Source organism: Triplophysa dalaica, chromosome 11 (assembly GCF_015846415.1).
Source record: "Triplophysa dalaica isolate WHDGS20190420 chromosome 11, ASM1584641v1, whole genome shotgun sequence".
Classification (NCBI taxonomy): domain Eukaryota; kingdom Metazoa; phylum Chordata; class Actinopteri; order Cypriniformes; family Nemacheilidae; genus Triplophysa; species Triplophysa dalaica.
Genome location: NC_079552.1, coordinates 13720566 through 13742109, shown reverse-complemented (window position 1 = coordinate 13742109; position 21544 = coordinate 13720566). Strand labels below are relative to the sequence as shown.

The following is a 21544-nucleotide window of genomic DNA, read 5'->3' as shown; positions in this document are numbered from 1 at the left end:
ATTTCTGAAAACTTACTCCCTTATTATTTTTTTCTCCACATTTTGGAAAAATAGTAAGCTCATCAAAACTGAAGAGAACTATGAGGATTATGTTTTGATTAAAAAATCTAACAAAGAAAAAAAAACGTATAATTTACCTTCTTCAATGTTGTCACCTTTCCCCTAAATTTACTGAAATGTTATTTCTTGCCAAACTTTTTGCAGCTACTTAAGGTTTAATTTGTATTAAATAAAATAGAAGTAGTTTATAATGAAGAAAGTTTATTAACAGAATTATATTTTGTCTATAAAACTAACTTTAGACATTTATAGATGTTAACAGAAGATAAGAGACCAGAGATCGCTCATTCATATTTGGATTGTTTTGTTTTCTGTAAATTTTAAGGATTTTGTTCAAAGACAAGGACAGAAACTGGGATGATATCGAACGTAAACTGTGTTTAGAAAATGAAGTCCCACTTCCCAAAACTACGAACAAGGTAAGATTTATTATCGCTGAGTGTCCTATTCTTGTACTTCGTAGTGTCTTATTTTAATAAGACCGGCACCTGTTTCATAATGAAATTTTTCTTTTTTCCCATTCAGGATATTTCATCTATACTAACAGAGCTCAAGAGGGTGGAGAAGCAGCTTCAAGGTAAGTCTTACCATAAGGCTGTTTCACTCTATATAATCTTTATAATATTCCCAATTCAATACTATCAGCTGATTGGTTAATGATTACCAGTCATTTCCACTATGTATGGAGATGATGATAAATTCTTTCTCGGGCTACACAAACATTCACATTTTCTGATATATTTGTACATCCCTGCAGTTATAAATGTCATGGTGGACCCTGATGGAACCCTTGATGCTCTGACCAGCCTCGGCTTGACCAGTCCTACCACTCCCAAACCCAGAAGCAGCCCCGGCTCTCAGAGCGGATGGGGTCCTCTGCCCACTAATGGATCCACCCAGCCAACAATGAACATAACCAGCACCAGCCAAGAGTTACCCAGTGTGGGACTCAACTTTAACCGCTCACACCCCACTGGAGAGGAAAGTGCCATCGCTAGCAAATGATCTGAGCATAGGAAAACATTTCTCCTTAAAACAAACTGGACTAACAAACTCGTTCCTGAATGGATCTTCTATGTGTGTATGTATTGTATAGTGTATTCCCCTTGCCCGTGGAGGATTGTGTATGGGGATTGTTTGTTGTTTCCACCCTGTAGTGTAGCCTTTAGGATCTGACTACTTGGCGTAACTAAGCAAAACCACACCAAAACACACACAGCTGCACGTGACAGCAGGCACGTGGCCGTCCATCTGTAGGCCAAATAAACTGCCAGACGGATCTCTTGTGACCGGATGCACACAACTCCAGTGCCTGTCTGCTCTCCAATGAGCTTTACCTTTCCCTAACCTTTCAACAATCCAGTTTACTAAACTTAACAGAATGCAACGCAAACACAGAACAATTTCAGTCTGTTTGGATGACTGTATTTGAAACTTTTTAAGCAGTACATTTTTCAAGATATTTACAATTTGGTGAATGTTGTTTTTTGAGATCTAGCAAAGTTTCTAAAACAATATTGGATGCAACTGCGACGTAACTCGCAGACAAATGCATGGCATGCAGTAATCCATTAGAAATCCTGGTAAAATCTTGATCATTCATCTTTTGATCAGCACTGTTAACGGAATAGTTCATCCGAAAATGAAAATTCTGTCATCATTTACTCAAAGGTAGATATTTGATAAAATGTCAGTGAATCTAGTATAGTATAGTATACTATGGTATTTATTTTTTCTACTATGGCAGTAAATCGGGGATGAAATCTGTTTGTTTTGAATTTAGTAAATGATGACAGATTTTCATTTTTGGGTGAACTGTCTCTTTAAAAGCTGAATCAGCCTTACGTCTGTAAGCGATGTGTGAACTGACCGTCTTTTTCCACACATAACATTGTCTGTGACCTCATGGCGCTCTGATACCTTCCAGCCTTCTGTTCATAAAAACGTGTTTCATCTCTTTGTGGGTTTACTGTATACAGAATTTCTTTTCTTCTACTGCCTCTCTGTATTTTTAGGGTGGGTAGAAAAATAAACCTGAACCACTCACCTTTCCTTATGATGACCTGTAGGAGAGTCTTTCTTACATATAATGCAACTGTAAGTAGATAATAGTAGTTAGGTACCAGACAGAATACATGCATTGGGCTTTTCTATGTTTTGTATAATGCCACTAAGTGCCCAGTATTCTGAGTTTAGTCTTTTGTGGAAAAGATTTGATTTATTGTCCTAAAGTTTCATTTTGCACATCAAAAGCGTAATGTGAAATGGCGTAAATTCAGAGGAAAAAAAGGTAATGACACCACTACATTTCAATTTACCCACTCAAAGGTTCTTAATAGTGGAACTTGCATGCAAACATCTGACATACAAACATAACCTGCGTATGACAGCTGACCACTTCATGAGAGTGCGGACAGCAGATAAATTGCTTGGTACATCATTTCCCTGTGCAGTTTACACATTCTGTATCATATCAGTGTTTTTTATTGTTTTCAATAAATGTACGGTTTATTTATTTTTGTTTATTTTGATACATTTTATTGTCATGGCACTTTTTTGTTTATTTTTTTAAAGAATTTTTGCATACTCTCAATACATAAATGGGGGGAACAATATATTCAATAAAAGTTTTTTGTTTAATTTGGACGAGAGTTTTATTGTTTCTGATTTGAAAAATGTGATATTATTAAGGGAAGCTTTGAAAGTAAATCGATGCGTATAAAGGTATAACAAAATATATGCATTTAACATTTATTTAAAAAATACATACTTCAAATTATACTATATAACAACAAATAATCGACCAAGAAATAGGACAAATATAAACATGGATTACCATTTTTTCATATTTATACACTTTTTATTAAACAGTACAAAAATGCAGGACTTATCTACATAATAGATAGTGAATAATGTTGTTTATATACACTTGCTGTAAAACATCACTTCAAAGTCCATGGGATACAATGTATTACTTTAATGCTGAGCTCAGTATTTGGAGCACATCTACGGGTCCAGCGTCAAACTTTTCCAGGACTTTGCCTGCTGTCGTTTGTACTGCTCCAGTTCCTAAGTAAAGAGACAGAAAATGCATCATCCCTAATTCATATCACATACTGTATACTTTCATCAAAAGGACTGAGATAAATTAAATGTTTTTAACTCAAATATATGTGTATAGTTACTACTGTGATGTGGACCTCATTAGACAAAATGTCTTTGCTTTATTTATAAAGAAACTGCATACATTAAATGTAATTACCTTTAAATATATATAATATATAATAATATATATAATTTTAATATATATAATTCTATTAATATAGTTCACAAAAATATCCACACATTTTATGTTTAAATTTATTCCATAGAACACGTCACAAAATCAACACAGAAAATGTGAATGTCTGCAGTCTGGGTGTACTGTACTGATGACTCGATGACAGAATAAAACAGTACAGTGTAAAGTACAGTATATGTAAGGCTACTGAAGGGCAGAGTGTGTTTAGTGTTGGGTTACTTTCGTTCACGTATTTTAAACAATAGCAGATGAAGTATCAATTTGGAGCATCAGTCAATCTGAGCTCAGCTCATTACAGGAGGCTTTTACTGCAGGGTTATGTAAAGTCATGACTAGAGGTTAACAGAGGGCAAAACTGTGGCGTGTGTTTTAGATCATTAACCATTTGGCAACTGTGGTGATCTTAATGTGAAATAAAGTTTTTACCTGGTCTTTCTGTGCTCTAATTGCATCTATAAGGGGCTCACTATACTGGGGGTCTTTGGCAGGATCTTTCAGCTCTGTACGTTCCTTGGTGTTCTGAAATTAAAATTGACAAAAAGAGTTTGATCTGTTGTGAACATTTTGTGTGTGTTTTTTTTTTTTATCAATAGCAAAATAGTACCTCTGAAGGGAAAACCCTTTCAAAAACCTTTTTCCAAAGATCTAAGGGGTTTTTGGCATGTAGGGCTCCGATATCAACATCAGATGTCACAGGGGGACCTAGAGGATGGATTCATCAAAATACAACGAGAACATATAAAACGTTGATTTTTTAATATAAACAAATGTGATGTTTCATATTTAGATGCTGTCACTATTTAGTTTTTTATATCATAATGTATGGGCTACATAAAATCTCTACATAAGAACTTCAGCATGATTTAAAATGCTTTTTATAGCTATAATTAGATGGGCATTTACCAATCTGACTGAGGGAGTCTAAGCCAGCTGGAATAACCAAGGGTTTGCTAGGATCTGTAGATACTGACTTTCTAAAAAGTGTAAGAGACAACAATACATTAATCTGACATGTGTGTCACAGAAGAATAGAAGCTCTTGAGTTCACAAGAAGAAAGAAAAGTTCATACGGTCTTTCAGTCCCAAAGGCCAGCTGATTAACTAGACTCCTGGCTTTAGACATTGTCGATTCTGATTTGCTGTTGGTGAACTATGAACATTAAAACATAACATCACTATACACATAGGTTTTTTTTAAAAGCTGGGATGCAATAAAAAGTATGCAGTCAGAATTTTAAACAACAAGAAATTGTAACAAAAAAACGATTAAGTAAGATTTTCTCACAATCAGCGACGCTCCGTAAAAGTGGGCAACAAACCGTAGAGTCTTACAGATCACCTTTCTCTTCTCTGAATCAAAGTCCTAAATCGAAAGGACAAATTCAGTGAAAATAGAAGAAAAATGTCCAGAAAATATCAATGATATTATGCAGTTTTTACCTGAAAGATGTCAAACTTGCTACCGATAATGAGTAGAGGGACTGTAAAGGGGCTGATGAGCTCCCTGTCCTGTTAAAGAGAGAATGTTCAATATTAGTGATCCCTATGCCAACTTAATGTAGTACACATTTTATTTAAAGAAATTTCTCTTCGCATAACTCACCGGATAGTCTTTGTGGAGGACTCCTGGAACTCTGTTCTGGCTTTGTTGTTTGCCAGACCTGGATTCTCCTGTCTTCTGAATCGAGGAAAACACTTTTCCCACATGGCTTCGAGCTGAACCAAGCAGTCTCTCCATAGTCTCCCACAACGAATTGGGTTTAGACAGATCCAAAACAAGCACCACAGACAACGTACTGCAAAAACACACAAGTTAGTTATGTTTGCATTTCAAACGGTATTCCTTATGCTGTTTCTCTCACGTGTAAACAGAAATGCATATTAATAACAATACAATAAGAATACAGTGTTTGTGCTGTAATGGCTGGAAAACACTACAAGACTTTCAAACTTGACATCATAAACTTGCAGACTTTTAAGTTTCAGATAGAAACACACTACTGGCTCAGAATTTCTGCAACAAGTCCAGACTGAAAAGCAAAAGTCTAGTCGTGTATATAAGCCTTAAATCAGACCTGATATTGTCAGCTGTTATGGGAATCTGAACTAGGTCTGATAAAGAAATGCCCCCTCCTAATTCCCATAGATGAGCTACGTCTTTCGGCTACAGAGAAGAAAAGATACATAAACACATTCAAGATAGTATAAACACAAACATATTCATGTATAGTAAATGAAAATGTTAGCTGTGTACCGTATTATGACCTCTTGCTCGTCTTCCATAAGTGTACTCCAATGCAAGAGTGGGCTTAGGTGCTTCATCTCTTTGAATAAAAACAAACACTTGACATGCAAAAAAACGAGATCAATGCATTTCAAACTTTATCAAATGTACCTGTCGAGAATTCTCAGCAGTATTGTTGTTTTACCCTGGAACAAAAAGTGCATTATCAAATATTTGTGTTTGTCGACAACAACAATATAGCATTTACACATATAGTTTAAAACAGTGAGCTTTATATTTCAGGCATGTTTACCCCTGCTTTACTGCCCATGAAAAAAACGGTCCTCTCAGTGGGGAGGTGCGCATCTTCTTCATCGTCCTCTTCATCATCCCTGTTGCGAACCTCCGCTGCAGCCACATCCCATAATGTGTTCAAGCTTTGATACATTAATATAATCTTTTAATAACAGCAATGTCCATCCAATGATTCGCATGCACGTAACGTTAATTCCGATTACCGAATAGCTTTGACGCTAACTCAAAACGAACAGGCAGGAAAATAATACTACTATCGATAATAAGTCGTTCAATAACTTACCTAATTTTAGGCATCACACGATGTTCCTTGAATGTATTGTATGACTGTATTTGTGAGATAAATTTGATTAAATAAGATGCTTCAGGGTTTTGTAGACTGAAGCAATGCTTGGTTACTGTTGCGAGGGGTAACGTCGCTGTTTGATGATGTAGTCATCAAGCGCATTATGGGAAATTGAGTTTTCGACACCACATCTATATAACGTAAGATTTAAATACTGTTTATGTTTGGGGGTATAATCGATGGTCTGTAAAATGTAATACGTTACAGAATTATAAATTATAATACCTTTTTATACTATAAAACTATGTTTGTTTTTACTGAATTTAAATCACAGCTTGCTTATGGCCTCATATATGGTGCTGCTAACCTTAGTTGACCCTTAAATGAAACAGGAAAGGTGAGGATGTGGATTTAAGAAAATAATGGATGATGATAAAACACCATGTAACCACCATAGACAACAAATATCAGAACTGTGTTCAATGAACATTTTCAATGTCAGATTCTTATTTCGCGATAACAACCGGCTGCTTGTACATTATCACCTTATTACACGGCTACTTGCCACATGAGAAAAAAACAAACTGAAATATTGTATTAGCTCATTTTTACCGAATGCAAACCTTCCTAACCATGTTCTAGATCGCACAAACACATAATATAATGAACTGAATTGTCAAGATGTAAACTTAAATAGCACACATTTATCCATCAGTAAACATTCAGTGGCAAAACTGATGACACACCAATCAGAATCTCAGGATCATATCAATAGGAGTGCAGGTAATTGTGTATCCTAGAATCATCTACTGTGCTTTATACTACTTACTGTAAACATACAGTATAACTATAGTACACACTTTATAAGAGAGAAATTTCACTCTTCTGTATACAGTAAACTGTAGCACATGTACTCCCTCAAATATAATGATTGCCAAGTTTTCAAATGTGTCTTAGTAGCCTTTTTTCACCTCTGTATTTTTGAAGAAATAAGTATACTTTAACGAAATTGGACAAAAGGTGCAGAGTATGACATATTTTTTACATTGCCTCCTATTGATAAATGGTTTCACTGTGTCTGAGCATATCACTCCAATCCTCAGGTCATTACACTGGTTGCCAGTTACTTTTAGAATCAACTTCAAAGTATTATTAATAGTCTATTAATCATTCAATGGTCTAGGACCTAAATACATCTCAGATATGCTTATTGAATGTAAACCAAACAGACTTCTCATATCATCAGGATCAAGTCAGTTAGAGATAACAAGGGTTCACTCAAAACAAGGCGAGTCAGCGTTTAGCCATTACGCCACCCGTAGCTGGAATCTGCTTCCAGAAGACATCAGAGGTTCATCAACAGTACCTACTTTTAAATCCAGATTAAAAACACACTTGTTTAGCTGTGCATTCACAACCTGAAAACTGTGCTGGTTTACATCAACTGCACTTCAATTTATAATTTATTTATAACTTATTCTTTTTATATATACACTCACATTTTTTATCAATTTTATTGCTATTTTATTGTTTCTTAAAATCTAAAGTATTTTATGATCTTAAATAATTTGCATTTTAAAGAATATCTCTTATTTCTCTCTGTCAATCATTTTATGTAAAGCACTTTGAATTGCCCTTGTGTATAAAATGTGCTATATAAATAAACTTGACTTGCCTTGCCTTGTTGTTTCCTTTATCTCCTCTGTAAGTCGCTTTGGATAAAAGCATCTGCTAAATGCCTAAATGTAATATTATTTGTGTTGTTGTATACTGTATTGTATGCATGACCAGTTCGTAGTTCTTTGGTTTTTAAACTGTTCTTGTCTTGTAAGATCTTCATCTATTTTGCAGTAGTGCAATGTTTTATTTTTTCCTAAAGCTCATTCTTGCACTTTGGTCTGTGTGCACTCTTTTATGTTGTATATTCTTATAAACACAAAGCTGTCCAATTATTCTTGAATCCCAATAAGAGGTTTTAGTAACACTGTTTGGAATTGATCTCACCAGTGTCTAAGACTATGTTGCAGTGTGCGTGATTTTGTGGGCTAGTGTGTCATGTCTGCGGCAAAAGTTTGTTTTTTCAGCAAGTTTAAATGGTTTTGAGAGCTTCATTTTGACCTGAAAATATGATGTTTGGGGAATTGGGGGAGATGTTTTGGATTTGTGTTTACTGTTTTGAGAATACGAGGCATAATTTCAAGAAATGTGTTTAAGAAATCAAGAAAACTGTAAACTGCCTCTCTCAAAATGATTTGGAGCATCTGTGTTACAGGGTGTTATTAGTTTTGAGGGCTTGTTATTTGAAAAGAAAAACCCTTGGAATGTCACGACTGGCCAATCAGAATCAAGCATTCAAATGAGCCGTGTAATAACATAGAATCAGAAACACACTCATGTAGCTTTTCTGATAAAAAAATACAGATGAAATGGCTATATTTTTTAAACATTTAATATGTTTTATTATTACAATAAAGTATTTACAGTTACATTAGAAATTAGTCATTATATATAATTTCTTTGATGAAATATATACATTTGAATGAATGTATTCAGATTTCATGTTTCTCAAGTGAAAAATGATGTACATTTTAGAACCTAGAAAACCTACTTATAAAATAAAGAACATAAACTATGACTTTATTGTAAAAGGTTAACGTCTGATGATGTGGTCTCTTATCTTAAAGCTGATGATGCCCAATATGATAAGTGCAGGCAGGAAAGCATAAAGCAGAAGGAAGTCCTGTGTGTAGCGTGAGGGGGCTCCAGGATAACCCTCATCTATGATCATATTGCCGTTGTCTACATAACATGATCCTGGAAAGCCAGCTACAGGTGCTGAGTGAGAGCAATGACAATGTCAAGATATACACAGCTTATATACCACAAGATTTGTAAAGAATGAATGAAATTAAATTAGAATTTGTCTTACTACAGGTGAAGTTCAGGCCATAGAACTCAGTGACGATGAGAATCTCACAGCCGTACTTCTGGAAGGTCAGATAACTCAGCCATTGGAACACCACAGGCATTTGTTTAAAACCCCTATGGCATTAAAACAGATTTGAATGTTTTCCCCTTTTTTATTTTCTTTCATATCAAATTTCAATACAAATATTACCTTAGGAATCCAGAGCCCACCATGATACCCGCTATATTGAGTAGAGCTACCCCACTATTGACCATGTTGGGGTCTTGAACAACACCCAACAAGACCAAAGTTAGGAGTTCACCTACAATATGAGGCACCAGGACCACTGCTGAAAAACACAGGAATCTAAAGGGATCTGGGTTCATGCCAACAGTCCTACAAAACCACACACAGAGAAACAGTATTTAAGTTTCAGATAACAAAGATTTCCAGGCCTCATAAACTCAGATTTGAACTCACCTGACATAAGTTCAGGGAACTCAAGTAACACTTACAAACTTTATGTACACAACCTCTTTACTGTGCTTACCAGTACAAGAATGAAGTGAAGACGAAGACACTGATGATACTGAAGGGAAGAATATGAATAATATAAGCCAGAAACATCTGCCACTTCTGGTACAAGCCATCCTTACTCTCCTGATCAGAAATGGCCCTTAAAGCAGGAACTGTTAGAAGAGAGTATTATCATTTTTAATCATAGAGAAAGCGATAGGTAGCATTTACACTTTTCACATACTTATCCAACACTTTCTATTTAAATGGCCAAAACAAAATGTGAAAATACAGTAGCGTACATGTTTTGTACAAATAGATCCATATTCAAGGCCAAGCAATGTTCATGGACAGTCTAGAGAACATTCTGCACCTTTCTCTGTCTTATCTGGTGACCTACTGTGAGATGTGATCTCTTATCAGCCATGAAGTGATATGTAAATACTAGAGAAAAAGACAAGAATTATGTTTCCCCGAAGGATGGGCAGAATCTAACTGTTGCTTCACCTTACCTATCATCTCTGTTCTGTAATTTGTGATATGGGAATTTACCAGCTGCAAGAGCCGTCTTTTACACACGTTTTCAAACGTTTTTTTAAAGGTGCCGTGAGTAATTTTTGGGAGGATTTATTTACAGAAATAAATTGTATTATACTGTACATAGCTATGTGTTCAGAGGTGTATAAAGACTTTACATATTGAAGCGTTTTGCCTTTAAATTAGCTATTTCTATCTACTGGCACCGCGTGTCCCTTTGCATTGAATTCGTCATGTTGTTTCTATAGTAGCCCTAAACGGACAAACTGCTCTAGAGTGCATATGTTATCTCCTTCGACAAAGAAGCAAAAGCGTCACACAAAGTTATGAGTTAGCCACCGCAGTGCTTTGAAAGGGATGGGTGGAGTGAGCCGTTGGTTGCATTTCACAACCTCACCACCAGATGCTGCTAAATTTCACAAAGCAGACCTTTGAGTCTCAAAAAAAGGAACGCTTTGTGGATCAGATGCAATACTCACACAGGGCCACAGCATTCAGCATGCCGGTGTAGGGTGATGCACCCATGGCTTGGTAGATGATGCCGATTCGGTCCTGCACGGCACCTTTAGATACATTGATATCCAGCTTCATAACAAAAAAAGCAATAAAGAGGCCGTAGATGAGATTCTGAGAGAGGCGCATGAGAATCCCCATTTTGTCACGAGACACATTGCGCATAGTCCTCCTGCATACATGAATGAAGAAAAAATATACAATTAGTACCCTATAGTTTAATGAAAATGAAATTAACTGAAACTGAATTAAGTCTTGGTTTTGGTGTACTGTCCCTTTAAGCAGTTTTTGTCAGTGGTATGGCTACGGTACCTAAGCAGTACGTTCAGTTTGGACATGCAGTTGGGCGACTCCTTGCTTTTAAATGGGATCATGGGTTTGTCTGGTATCTGGCAGCTCTGTTCGATCCTCTCCAGCATGTTTTTATAGATGTCTGAGCTGCAGTAGGCCGATGTAGTGTCATGCATCCGACTGTAGGTGGCAGCTTCTCGCTCACTGCAGCGAGTGTCCACGGAGGTCAGATCCACTGTCAATCAAAATAAAAAAAATTATTAAGTTGAACAGTTTGTCCCACACAGCCCCTCCCACCCCAGCTGTTTACTATTTGAAGCATTAAAGGTAAATGATTTATAGCACTTCACTCTTCTGCAAAAGCCCTACCATATATATCGAAGGGGTTGCAGTACTCGGGACAGTCATATCCACAGCTGCTGAAGAAATCGACCATCTCTCCAGGTTGTCCACAGAACACCAGTTCTCCTCGACTCATGATGGCTATTCTGCTGAAGATCTGTAGATGTGTAAACATATGGCTTGCTATTGCTTTAGGTTGTTAGAAGAAGAGCACATATTTAGAGATATCTTCTCTGTCTTCTCACTCTGAAAAGCTCTGAGCGGGGTTGATGTATGGTAACTATGACTATTCGATCCCTTTTGGCCAGTTCACAAAGCAACACCACAATCTGATTGGCCGTCATGCTGTCCAGTCCTGTGGTCGGCTCATCCAAGAGGATCACTTCTGCCATTACAAAACAGGAAAAAAATTGCAACAACTGGCAACTTTCTAAAAGTCCACTTTATGTCCTTTGAGACACAAGTTTTTAATTCAAGTCATTTAAACAACTAATAGATTTTTCTTTGTTTAAAGATAGAGGCAAATTAATTGGCTGATGAATTCATTTACTGCATGATTGGAGAAGGTAGCAGATGAATGCCGCTCATAATTGCCGGTTTATGTTCAGTTTGGAGTGGTCTTGACTAATCCTTAGTCCACCGTCCCAGAAGACCCCTGAGGTCCAAAAAGCCAGATAAAGGCTCTAGAGGGACCCTCAAAGACCTCAGCTTAATATTAAAATTGTGATAGGCCTGCTTATTCTGCTTCACTCTCTTTCCATTTCTCCAATCCGCAGTAATCCTTTAAGGGACCTTGGGTCGCTATACTCTGCATTTAAATAACCTACAGTAGGGTTATATCATCTGAGACTATAGCGTGTTTGTACACTAAAACAAGACAAATATGATATTGTTACAATATGTGTTACTTTTGACTAACATATTTAAAATAAAATAAAATGTAAATGGAATAATTTGACTTGATTGGCTCTCCTATGATTGTAAGATCAACCTCTTAAATGTTCCTCTGCAGAGCGCATGCACTTACTTGGGTCCTGAAGCAGCTGGCTGGCGATGGAGACCCTTCTTCTCTCTCCTCCAGAGATGCCCGGGAAAACACGGCCCCCAATCACGCTGTGAGCCACATGTCCTAAACTCAACTCTGCCATGACACAGGTGACCTAAAGAACGTTTTGATTTTTCATAATGAATAGATATGATAATTTCCGTATTATAAATTCCTGTTTATTGTTTTTGACTGCAGGTGAGCGAAACTCACCTTTTTGCGTATAGCCTCAGCAGAATGCTGTCTCAAAGCCAGCTGAGCTGTGTATGTCAGAGTCTCCTCCACTGTCAGATAACTCAACAGGTTGTCACTCTGGGAAACAAGCAGAAAGCATTTCTGTGTAACCATTCAAAATAACACTACATATTTCCCAAATATGATTTATTTTAGATAATATTATACACAAGTGAATGACTCCTACTGGGGGTTAAAGTTTAAGGAAAGTTAACATGTGATGAAAAGAGTATTAAGACCTATAAAGTAATATGTGAACCTTTGGATTAGAAACACATTTAATTACTCGATTAGATTATAGCTTCCTTGCCATAAATTGAATCTGTAAAAATTACCTTTAGTAACTACCGTCTCTCTACGCTTATTTAATTTAGAGGAAGATACGCATGAATGGCTCACAATATTATAATGAAGTCATGTATGGTTTCTGTTAATTTCCAAGTTAACTTGAAAAACAAACTTTTCTGTCCAGTTTACAGTGTTTGTATATAGTCTGTTTGTGGAAGACTTGACCTACAGTTACCTATCAAACCCATTAAACCGCATACTTTCTATGACTGAGCAAAGTTCTGTGACACACACGGTCGCCAAAGATAACTACATAACACAAAGACATTTAGTGCTTTGCAAATGCCATAAAAATATTCATCTTCATTTAGCTTTGTTTAACATTGTTTTATATTTGAAAACATCTTGTAAAAGAAACTCACCTGTAGCACATAAGAGAAGCAATCTTGAAATTGTTCCCTTTTTAGCTTTCTTCCATTTATAAACACATCTCCCAGTAGGTTACCAGTATTCCCAATTCGTCCGGCTATAGCATCTAACAAGGTTGTCTTACCAGAACCTTAAAACCCAAAATAAAGTGATTATTAACTTTGTGATATGATATTTACATTGAATAACATTGTCTATGTAACTGTATGAAATTGTATCTTAAAGGTCATTGATTGTTTATTTAAAGATTTACTTTATGATGTCATAACACATTATGTGATACAGTGAACAGTATTGTACAACTTGATATGACGATATTTGTCTTATCACATTTGCATTATTTTTATTATTTATTATACTCTCAAACCCTAACAAGCAGACCGAGTGCATTACTGTATAAGCACAAAACCAAATCTACCTACAATTCTAATTCAATATTAGAGTAGCTGATGTATCAGGATTTATACAGAAAAAAATTGCATATTTGTTTGGTATATTTATTAAGCTCACTTTATCTCCTATTTTATTGGTGTCTTACCTGAGTTTCCCAGAATTCCCATGATCTCGCCACTGTCAACATGAAATGAGACCTCATTCAATATTTGTCTTGTCCATTTTTTTGTAAAAGATGGAAGATCCCACCAAGGTCCTATACGCTCACTGAAAATCATTTCACATGAATTTTTATAAACGAATATGACACATTCATATTTAAAAGTTATTCATTGATAGGTAAGCTTAGGTGGTTAGTCTGTAATTAAATGTGAACAATACAATTATTAAAAAAATCCTTATTTTGCTTTTCATTTTACTATTGCTTTTTTCTTCAACGTTGAATATTATTATATTGTTTTAAATTGAATTTAAAGTTAATTTTAAATATTTGAGCTATTTATATGTATAATTAGCCAGAAAAACATTTAAAATTTACTAAAAATGATATACATTTTTTTTTTTTGGTGCATTCATCCGACATATTTTGTTCATGACCTGATCATGACTGTAAAATGTTTTAATATCTTTAAAACGAAATAATCTTGTCAAGCAGTATTACAGCAGTGTAAGCCAGCAACAATTATTCTGTGTAAAATATACCTTCCGTATAAATAAAAAGATAAGAATCCAAAATCGCTGACACAATTTTAAAGCTGTCATGTTAGGACTCAATAACAAACAGGCAACTAAAATGTGCTTTACAACCCATTACTGTGAGAATGTAAATAAAGACAATTGCCCAAATTTTCATTCCATTCTTACCTTACAGTATAGGAAACGTTTTTGACACTCAGGCTGCATGAAGGCTCCAGGTTCTTTGGGTTTGGTATAACTGTCCCCGTCTCTGATACCATCTTAAAAGATGCATTATTCTCCTGCATGGAATAAGATCTACTCATTGTCATTTAAGCTTAAAGACTCTCATAAGAGTTTCTCAGTCGGGTCCACTTGTCAGCTGTATGAACATTTCACATTACTTGGATGAGGGAGAACCATAAACAGAGACTCTTATCAGTAGAACTTTGCTCCATTTGCTATATAGAGTAGGATCTCTTTGCAGTCTCATTTCAGTCTTCCAGGACAACAAGAGGAGCGGGCACTTCTCTGAACAAGAAACTGGTTCAGAGGGGCACAGAACCCCTTCACAGACACTTTCACTGGAAAGATCTTCAAATGTCAGACCAGAGCGTTTTTCACTCGGGAGATGTCTTCAGCTCCAAAACCGTCAAACAGAGCATGGTGAGTTCATGAAGCATGTAGTACGCAGAAATGTTTACTTTCCCTGTAGTAACCTTAAGTTTATTATTGACCGAGTGTATCTTCTGTTTTAATGTATACATTTATAGCATTACTGCTGAGCTATTGATTTTTAGAGTTACTTTCAGGATATGCTGTTCAAAAGTCTCATTACATAAATGGGCATTACTGAACCCTGAACCCTCAAATTCTCATTTCTGCTGACATTTGATAGATCTGACAAATAAAACGCAATCGTAATCTAATCTGATAGTGTACATTAAAAATGTTTCCACACTGTATTATAAGTGAAGGGCATTTGCAATGGCAACTGCCACTAACTTTTTACATTTTACAACACACACAGAATCAAGACATCAGACTTTTCTCATCGCCTGAAGAAGACAGCAGTCTGTATTTTACTTACAGTGGGGGTCGCAATGAACTTGAAGTTCGCAACCTGAACTATGAGGTTAGACCTTTTAATTTGTTTGGTTGTTGTTGAAAATCATTCAGGTTTGGAATGACAAGTGAATGAGTAAATAAAACATGAATGTTAATTTTTGGGTGAACTGTCCCTTTAAATGTGATAAACCACATGTGTAGCTATAAGACCTGTGTCAATGGAACTGATTGACAAACAGTACATCTTATAAACAGCAGGCACACCATTGATTTTATGCTAATGCAAATGTCTCAGACGAAATAGAAAAATGATAGCATCATCGATTTGAATATTATTAATGCAATGAAAAACGTTCAAAGTTTCCCTACCTTAAAGGGCCAGTTCACCCCCAAATGAAAGTTCTGATATAATTTACTCACCCTCAGGTTGTTTCAAACCTTTGTACATTTCTTTGTTCTGCTTAACACAAAGAAAGATATTTGTAAGAATGGTAGTAATTTTCAGTTCTAGGACATCATCCACTACCATACTAGGAAAATAATATTGTCAAAATGACATATTTTGAATAATTTAGGAAAACAAACCTCTGATTACCATTTTAATTTGTCCTCCTATGGTAGTCAATGATGTCACAGATGGAAAATTGCTAACCTTCTTCCAATTATCTCTCTCCCTATGTCCTTTAGAAGAAAGTAATTTATACAGGTATGAAACTTCACGAGGGTGAGTAAATGATGACAAGATTTTCATTTTTGGGTGAACTGTCACTTTAAAGTTGCCCACAACGTCACTAAGTATCTATCAACGTCACTAAATATCTATCAGCGTCACTGTATAACGAGATCTTCATCTATATGTGTTCACAGGTGGACACGGCAGCTCAGATACCTTGGTATGAGAGGCTGTCCGAGCTTAAGATGCCCTGGGAGATGCACAGTAACAAGCAAACAGCCATTAAAGATCTAAACTTACGTGTACACAGCGGCAAGATGCTCGCTGTCATTGGCAGCTCAGGTACGGCGTTCAACATCTTTGAGTCAACTTTATTTATAAGAATTTCTTGCACAAAAGCATTAAGTAGGAAAAGTTACAGGCTCTCGACGTTTTAGGTTGTGGGAAGACCTCGTTACTAGACATCATTACATGTCGAGATGAGGGCGGCTCTATGAAGTCGGGAGAGATTCTGATCAATGGCAAACCTTGCACGCGGTCCCTGGTGAAGAAAAGCATCGCGCACGTGCGGCAGGACGACCGTTTATTACCGCATCTCACAGTGAGAGAGACTCTCGCTTTTGTGGCTAAACTCCGACTGCCAGCACACTTCAGTCAGAAGCAGAGAGATCAAAGGGTGAGTCATTAATTGATAAACAGTAATCTACTTCTGTAAACTCCGCCCAGTTAAAGGTTACCTGTGATTAACCGGTGCGTATTTTACCTCGACAGGTTGATGACGTCATTGCAGAACTGCGCCTGAGGCAGTGTGCCCACACGCGGGTGGGAAATGAATATGTGAGGGGGGTGTCAGGGGGCGAGAGGAGAAGAGTTAGCATTGCTGTGCAACTACTCTGGAATCCTGGTAAGACTAAAGTTTTATTTAGACCGTTTCAGCGGCAACAATAGAAACAAACGTTAGGTGGCCCAAACTTACCTCCCGTAGACCTCCGCTGAGTAGTTTCAATTTAATTGAATATACTTCATATACAATAAAATATGAATTAAACATATATTAGAACCAAACACGGACCGGAAATTAACTTCGGGCTAGCCCGAACCGTCTACAGACCGTTTCATTGTACGCGTATACGTGCATGACCCTCAGTTAACTTCCGGTTTGTGTAGTGTCTAATAATATAGTAAATAGAAACTATTTAAAATTTATTTTATTTATGTTAATGTTGATTTGTATAATTATTTTACTGTATTATCATTTTATGAAATAAACAATTTGCTGAATTCGTCCTGTACTTTAAACAAACTCTATGGTACACTGTTATCTAGCCGTTGAGATTGGTCTAAATTCATAATATTGGAGAGAAGTTTAGTCAAGCAACGGTTTCTTTTGACAGTTATCAGAAATAATCTACACGCGCTCAATTGTTTGTGAATGTGTACCGGAAGTACAGTTGGGGTCACAAAAGTGTGCATGCGCAGTAACGTTTGTCTATGTTGTTAAGATGAAACTTGTTATTAACTGTTATTTATTCCTCTCTTAATAATGCTGTGCATGCATTTTAGGTATTCTCATCCTAGATGAGCCTACCTCCGGTCTAGACAGCTTCACGGCCCATAATCTGGTTATTACATTGTCCCGTCTGGCTCGAGGGAACCGTCTGGTCTTGCTTTCCGTCCATCAGCCCCGTTCTGACATCTTCCAGCTCTTTGATTTGGTGGTTCTCTTGTCATCTGGTTCAGCCGTGTACTGCGGTCAGGCAAAAGACATGGTACCCTACTTTACCGCTCTCGGATACCCGTGTCCACGGTTGTGCAATCCTTCTGACTACTATGGTGGGTGTCAAAGATCTGGTGCTTTTAGTTCAGTTTTGGTTTGGTTGTTGGTTCAGAACTGTCAACTTCCTTTGCAGTGGACTTGATAAGCATCGATCGACGTAATCCTGAAATAGAAGCAGCGTGTTTGGAGAAAACCAGGACGTTAGCGGCACAGTTTGTAGAAAAGGTGACGAACACAGAGGATTTCATGTGGAAATCAGAAGACTGTGGTTCCCAGCAGGACAGTCCCCCAAGGTAAATCCTATATTTATATGAACATAGTTGCTTTCACACTAAAACTATTTCATATAATCAGTTGTTATGAGCTCACATATTAGTATAAAAAAAGAAGTGGGCAGATTCGAAAGCTGTTAAAACATTTATCTACACCATCAGCATCGCCCCCATCTCAAAGACAGAAGCAGTGATCACCGTGTCCCAACAGGAGAATCGTCTGCCGGGCAAACTGCATCAATTCACAGTCCTGATCAAGTAAGTTAAGTCAAAGAAACACTTTGAGGCAAATTAATTAAGAATCAAATGGCATTTTAATAATTCATAGCTGATCAATTCACAGCTTCATGTCTCCTGACAGATGTTTTATGCTTCTTTCAGACGGCAGGTGTTTAATGACTATCGGGATCTGGTCACACTGATGGTTCATGGTTTTGAAGCCCTGCTGATGTCACTGCTCATCGGTTTTCTGTACTATGGGGCTGGAGAACAGGGTCTTTCTGTCCAAGATACTGTGGCTTTGCTCTACATGATGGGGGCCCTGACCCCCTTTGCTGTGGTGCTGGACGTCATAGCAAAATGTAAATATACAAACTACAGTCTATCGTTAAATATATATATATTTTATTTATTATTAGTTATTAGTGCTTTTATTGTCAATTAAAAGACGTGGAGTAATGTGTTGTGTTCCACAGGTCATTCAGAGAGAGCCATGCTTTATCATGAGCTGGAGGATGGAATGTACTCTGTCACCTCATACTTTTTTGCCAAGGTACATAAACGAAATTGTGTAAGAGTTTAAACAGATGAATGACAGTGGTGTAAATGACCCTTTGTGCTCCATATACAGATATTAAAGCTTTTTGTAGCGGTCATGAGTTAAATATTAGCTACTGTTTGTTTGAATCGTTTGGCATTTGGACTGTTGGAGAGTCACAACTCTGAACTATATGTATTTTTATTAATTGTTATTGATCAGTTATTTATTATTATTTGATATGTATTAGTTATTAATTCATATTAATAATTTATATTACTCATTATTATTACATTTTGTAATTATTATTAATTAATTAATTGATATTAATCATGATTAGTTTTGTTTGTAATTTATTATCTATTTATTGATATTATTAATTGAGATATTTTTTATTTATTGGTTATAAATTGATATTAATCATTATTATGATAGTATTATTTGTTATTGATTAATTGATATTAATCATCATTATTATTTTATTATTTGGCTGACTTTATATCGTCTCTTTCAGGTCCTCGGTGAGCTTCCAGAGCACTGTGTTTTTACACTGGTGTACGGTGTGCCCATTTACTGGCTGGCTGGGCTCAATGTTGCCCCCGATCGATTCCTTCTCAACTTTCTGTTGGTGTGGCTGATGGTGTACTGCAGTCGCTGCATGGCACTGTTTGTGGCGGCAGCCCTGCCTACATTGCAGACGTCTTCTTTCATGGGAAACGCACTCTTTACTGTCTTCTACTTGACAGCGGGCTTTGTCATTAGTCTGGAAAATATGTGGCTGGGTAAGAACATCACAAAATCTCCATTTTAAACTATCGTCTTAATAGAAAACTTTTTACAATAATAAATCATAAAAATGTAATCATTTTATGTTACGAATACCATTATGAACTGTCAGTTGTTTACCATTAAAATCAATACAAATTTTCTATACGTACTCTATTTCGGGCCTTAGTCCAGTAGGATGCAGTAGAATCATAACATCCCACCAATAGAAGACCAACAGTGACCATTAAAGTGACCACAAAAAACAAAACAATTCCCATTATATCCATTAAATCCATTCGAATATCTGTGCTGGTTCTACGTTTCTTTTTAGCTGGAGAGTAGGTTAAAATCGTTCAGTTTTGCTCTACCTCAAATCAAAATGAGTACCTGCTTTTATCCCCTCAACAGTGGCAACCTGGTTTTCTAACATATCATTCATGCGCTGGGGTTTTGAAGGAACGCTGCAGGTTCAGTTTCGTGGGGTCAAAATCCCAGTCTCTTTTGGAAACACAACTATAGAATTGGACGGTATTAAAGTGAGTAGCTCTGACATGTAAACACCAGGCTGTTTCTTATCACAGACAACAAGTGTACTTAGTTCATTTGTTTCTAATTGTTTTTCAGGTTGTGGAGATGATGAAAATGAACCAGCATCCCCTTTATGCCTGCTACCTGGTGCTTATCGCTGTTGCTTTAGTTTTTATGCTCCTCTATTTTCTGTCACTCAGATTCATTAAACAGAAGTCCAGTCAGGATTGGTGAGAAAGACAGATCACATCAAGTGTATTCTTTAGTTACAGCATTGTGCTCATGGTACAAAAGACATACTTAGACAGTGAAATTAAGAGTTTAGTTAATGTTTTCAAAATCCTGAATTTATCTCGTTTATGGCTACATTTTTGATTGGGGGTGAGAAAAAGTTTTAAAGCTACAGTTTGGACATAAGATTTGTTTACAGTCAGTACTGTGGATTATTGAGGTTCATTGCACTACTACTGTCTGCCGCTGGATGGCAGCATTATACAATGTTTATTTGCACTTCGGAGTTGTTTGCCATCGTTTAATTATTAACCTTTTTAATAAACCACTCAAGCATGAATTTGGTATCTAGCTTTTAACAATCTTTCATGTGACAAATTCGATTTCATTCATGTCTTGTCTTTTATTTACTTTTGTACTGCATAATCTATTTATGTAATTGAATTAATGTATGTACTACCACATGTGTTGCGACAGCTTTGTTTACAGGCTTGTGCTACTTTTATGTAGCCTACACACTGCACTAGTGAGCAATTCTGGTGCATTTGTTGCTCATTTCTGTTTGATTCCACTTGATACAGCTATCTACATGAACATACAGAATTTCACATTCAACATTTTTTGTCGTAACACACTTTTTCTTCAAAAGTGCAACTACGTCTCAAATTTTAATAGCTTGATGGCAGATCTTGTGTAATATTACACTATAGTGTCTCAGTGTGTAGGTAATAAAAACAGGACATTGTTTACACATCAACTTATGTAGCAATATATTATTCAATGAAAAAATACTTAAATTAAAAACTGAAGAGGGGAAAAGCATCGCTTTTTAATGCATTAGAAATGTTTTTGTGACATATTCTGTATATTGTTAAGTCACAGAATTTTCCAAAATTAGAAAATTGTGGTCCGATCTAATATCTTTAAATTAATTAAAAGCTTATTAATATTAAAACTCTTTCAAGTGTTAAAGTATGAAAATATCTTCGTGTGCTCAATGTTTAGAGTCTAAATATTGGGCAAATTATTTACAAATCATTCCACCTGAAGCCTATAAATTGTTCTCCCTAACAATTGACAAAGTGAGAGGTCAAACCCAGACTAAACGTCTCT

The 21544-nt window shown here is 36.3% G+C and overlaps 4 protein-coding genes across 11 annotated transcripts in view; 2 read left to right on the top strand and 2 right to left on the bottom strand.

Annotated features, from left to right (window-relative positions):
• Nucleotides 1–2706, top strand: part of cep170aa (centrosomal protein 170Aa) — a 31200-nt gene extending 28494 nt beyond the window's left edge. For all 8 annotated transcript variants that reach the window (XM_056760755.1, XM_056760754.1, XM_056760757.1 and 5 more), the window contains 3 exons: nucleotides 386–479; nucleotides 586–637; nucleotides 818–2706. In XM_056760755.1, the coding sequence (XP_056616733.1) occupies nucleotides 386–479; nucleotides 586–637; nucleotides 818–1065 (394 nt within the window). In that variant the 3' untranslated portion in view covers nucleotides 1066–2706. The remainder of the gene's footprint in view (nucleotides 1–385; nucleotides 480–585; nucleotides 638–817) is intronic.
• Nucleotides 2707–3017: 311 nt separating this feature from the next.
• On the bottom strand, nucleotides 3018–6316 carry dync2li1 (dynein, cytoplasmic 2, light intermediate chain 1). The gene is made up of 13 exons (XM_056761047.1): nucleotides 6184–6316; nucleotides 5899–6022; nucleotides 5757–5791; nucleotides 5616–5685; nucleotides 5437–5525; nucleotides 4965–5157; nucleotides 4802–4870; nucleotides 4647–4724; nucleotides 4432–4511; nucleotides 4265–4335; nucleotides 3966–4063; nucleotides 3788–3880; nucleotides 3018–3129 (listed from the first exon to the last, which is right to left on the bottom strand). Exons 1-13 carry the CDS (start codon nucleotides 6195–6197, stop codon nucleotides 3067–3069), a joined length of 1077 nt encoding a protein of 358 aa, XP_056617025.1. The 5' UTR covers nucleotides 6198–6316; the 3' UTR covers nucleotides 3018–3066.
• Nucleotides 6317–8682: 2366 nt separating this feature from the next.
• Nucleotides 8683–17164, bottom strand: abcg5 (ATP-binding cassette, sub-family G (WHITE), member 5). Its single transcript, XM_056761515.1, has 14 exons — nucleotides 17075–17164; nucleotides 14547–14659; nucleotides 13828–13949; nucleotides 13283–13419; nucleotides 12552–12650; nucleotides 12321–12453; nucleotides 11539–11678; nucleotides 11321–11450; nucleotides 10973–11186; nucleotides 10627–10832; nucleotides 9645–9783; nucleotides 9305–9490; nucleotides 9116–9228; nucleotides 8683–9021 (listed from the first exon to the last, which is right to left on the bottom strand). The coding sequence occupies exons 1-14, from the start codon at nucleotides 17147–17149 to the stop codon at nucleotides 8837–8839; spliced, it is 1992 nt and encodes a 663-aa protein (XP_056617493.1). The 5' UTR covers nucleotides 17150–17164; the 3' UTR covers nucleotides 8683–8836.
• On the top strand, nucleotides 14566–21281 carry abcg8 (ATP-binding cassette, sub-family G (WHITE), member 8). Its single transcript, XM_056761514.1, has 13 exons — nucleotides 14566–15023; nucleotides 15388–15492; nucleotides 16293–16440; nucleotides 16536–16774; nucleotides 16870–17002; nucleotides 17662–17931; nucleotides 18009–18168; nucleotides 18310–18405; nucleotides 18529–18728; nucleotides 18843–18919; nucleotides 19419–19686; nucleotides 20081–20208; nucleotides 20297–21281. Exons 1-13 carry the CDS (start codon nucleotides 14958–14960, stop codon nucleotides 20432–20434), a joined length of 2028 nt encoding a protein of 675 aa, XP_056617492.1. The 5' UTR covers nucleotides 14566–14957; the 3' UTR covers nucleotides 20435–21281.
• Nucleotides 21282–21544: the final 263 nt, after the last annotated feature.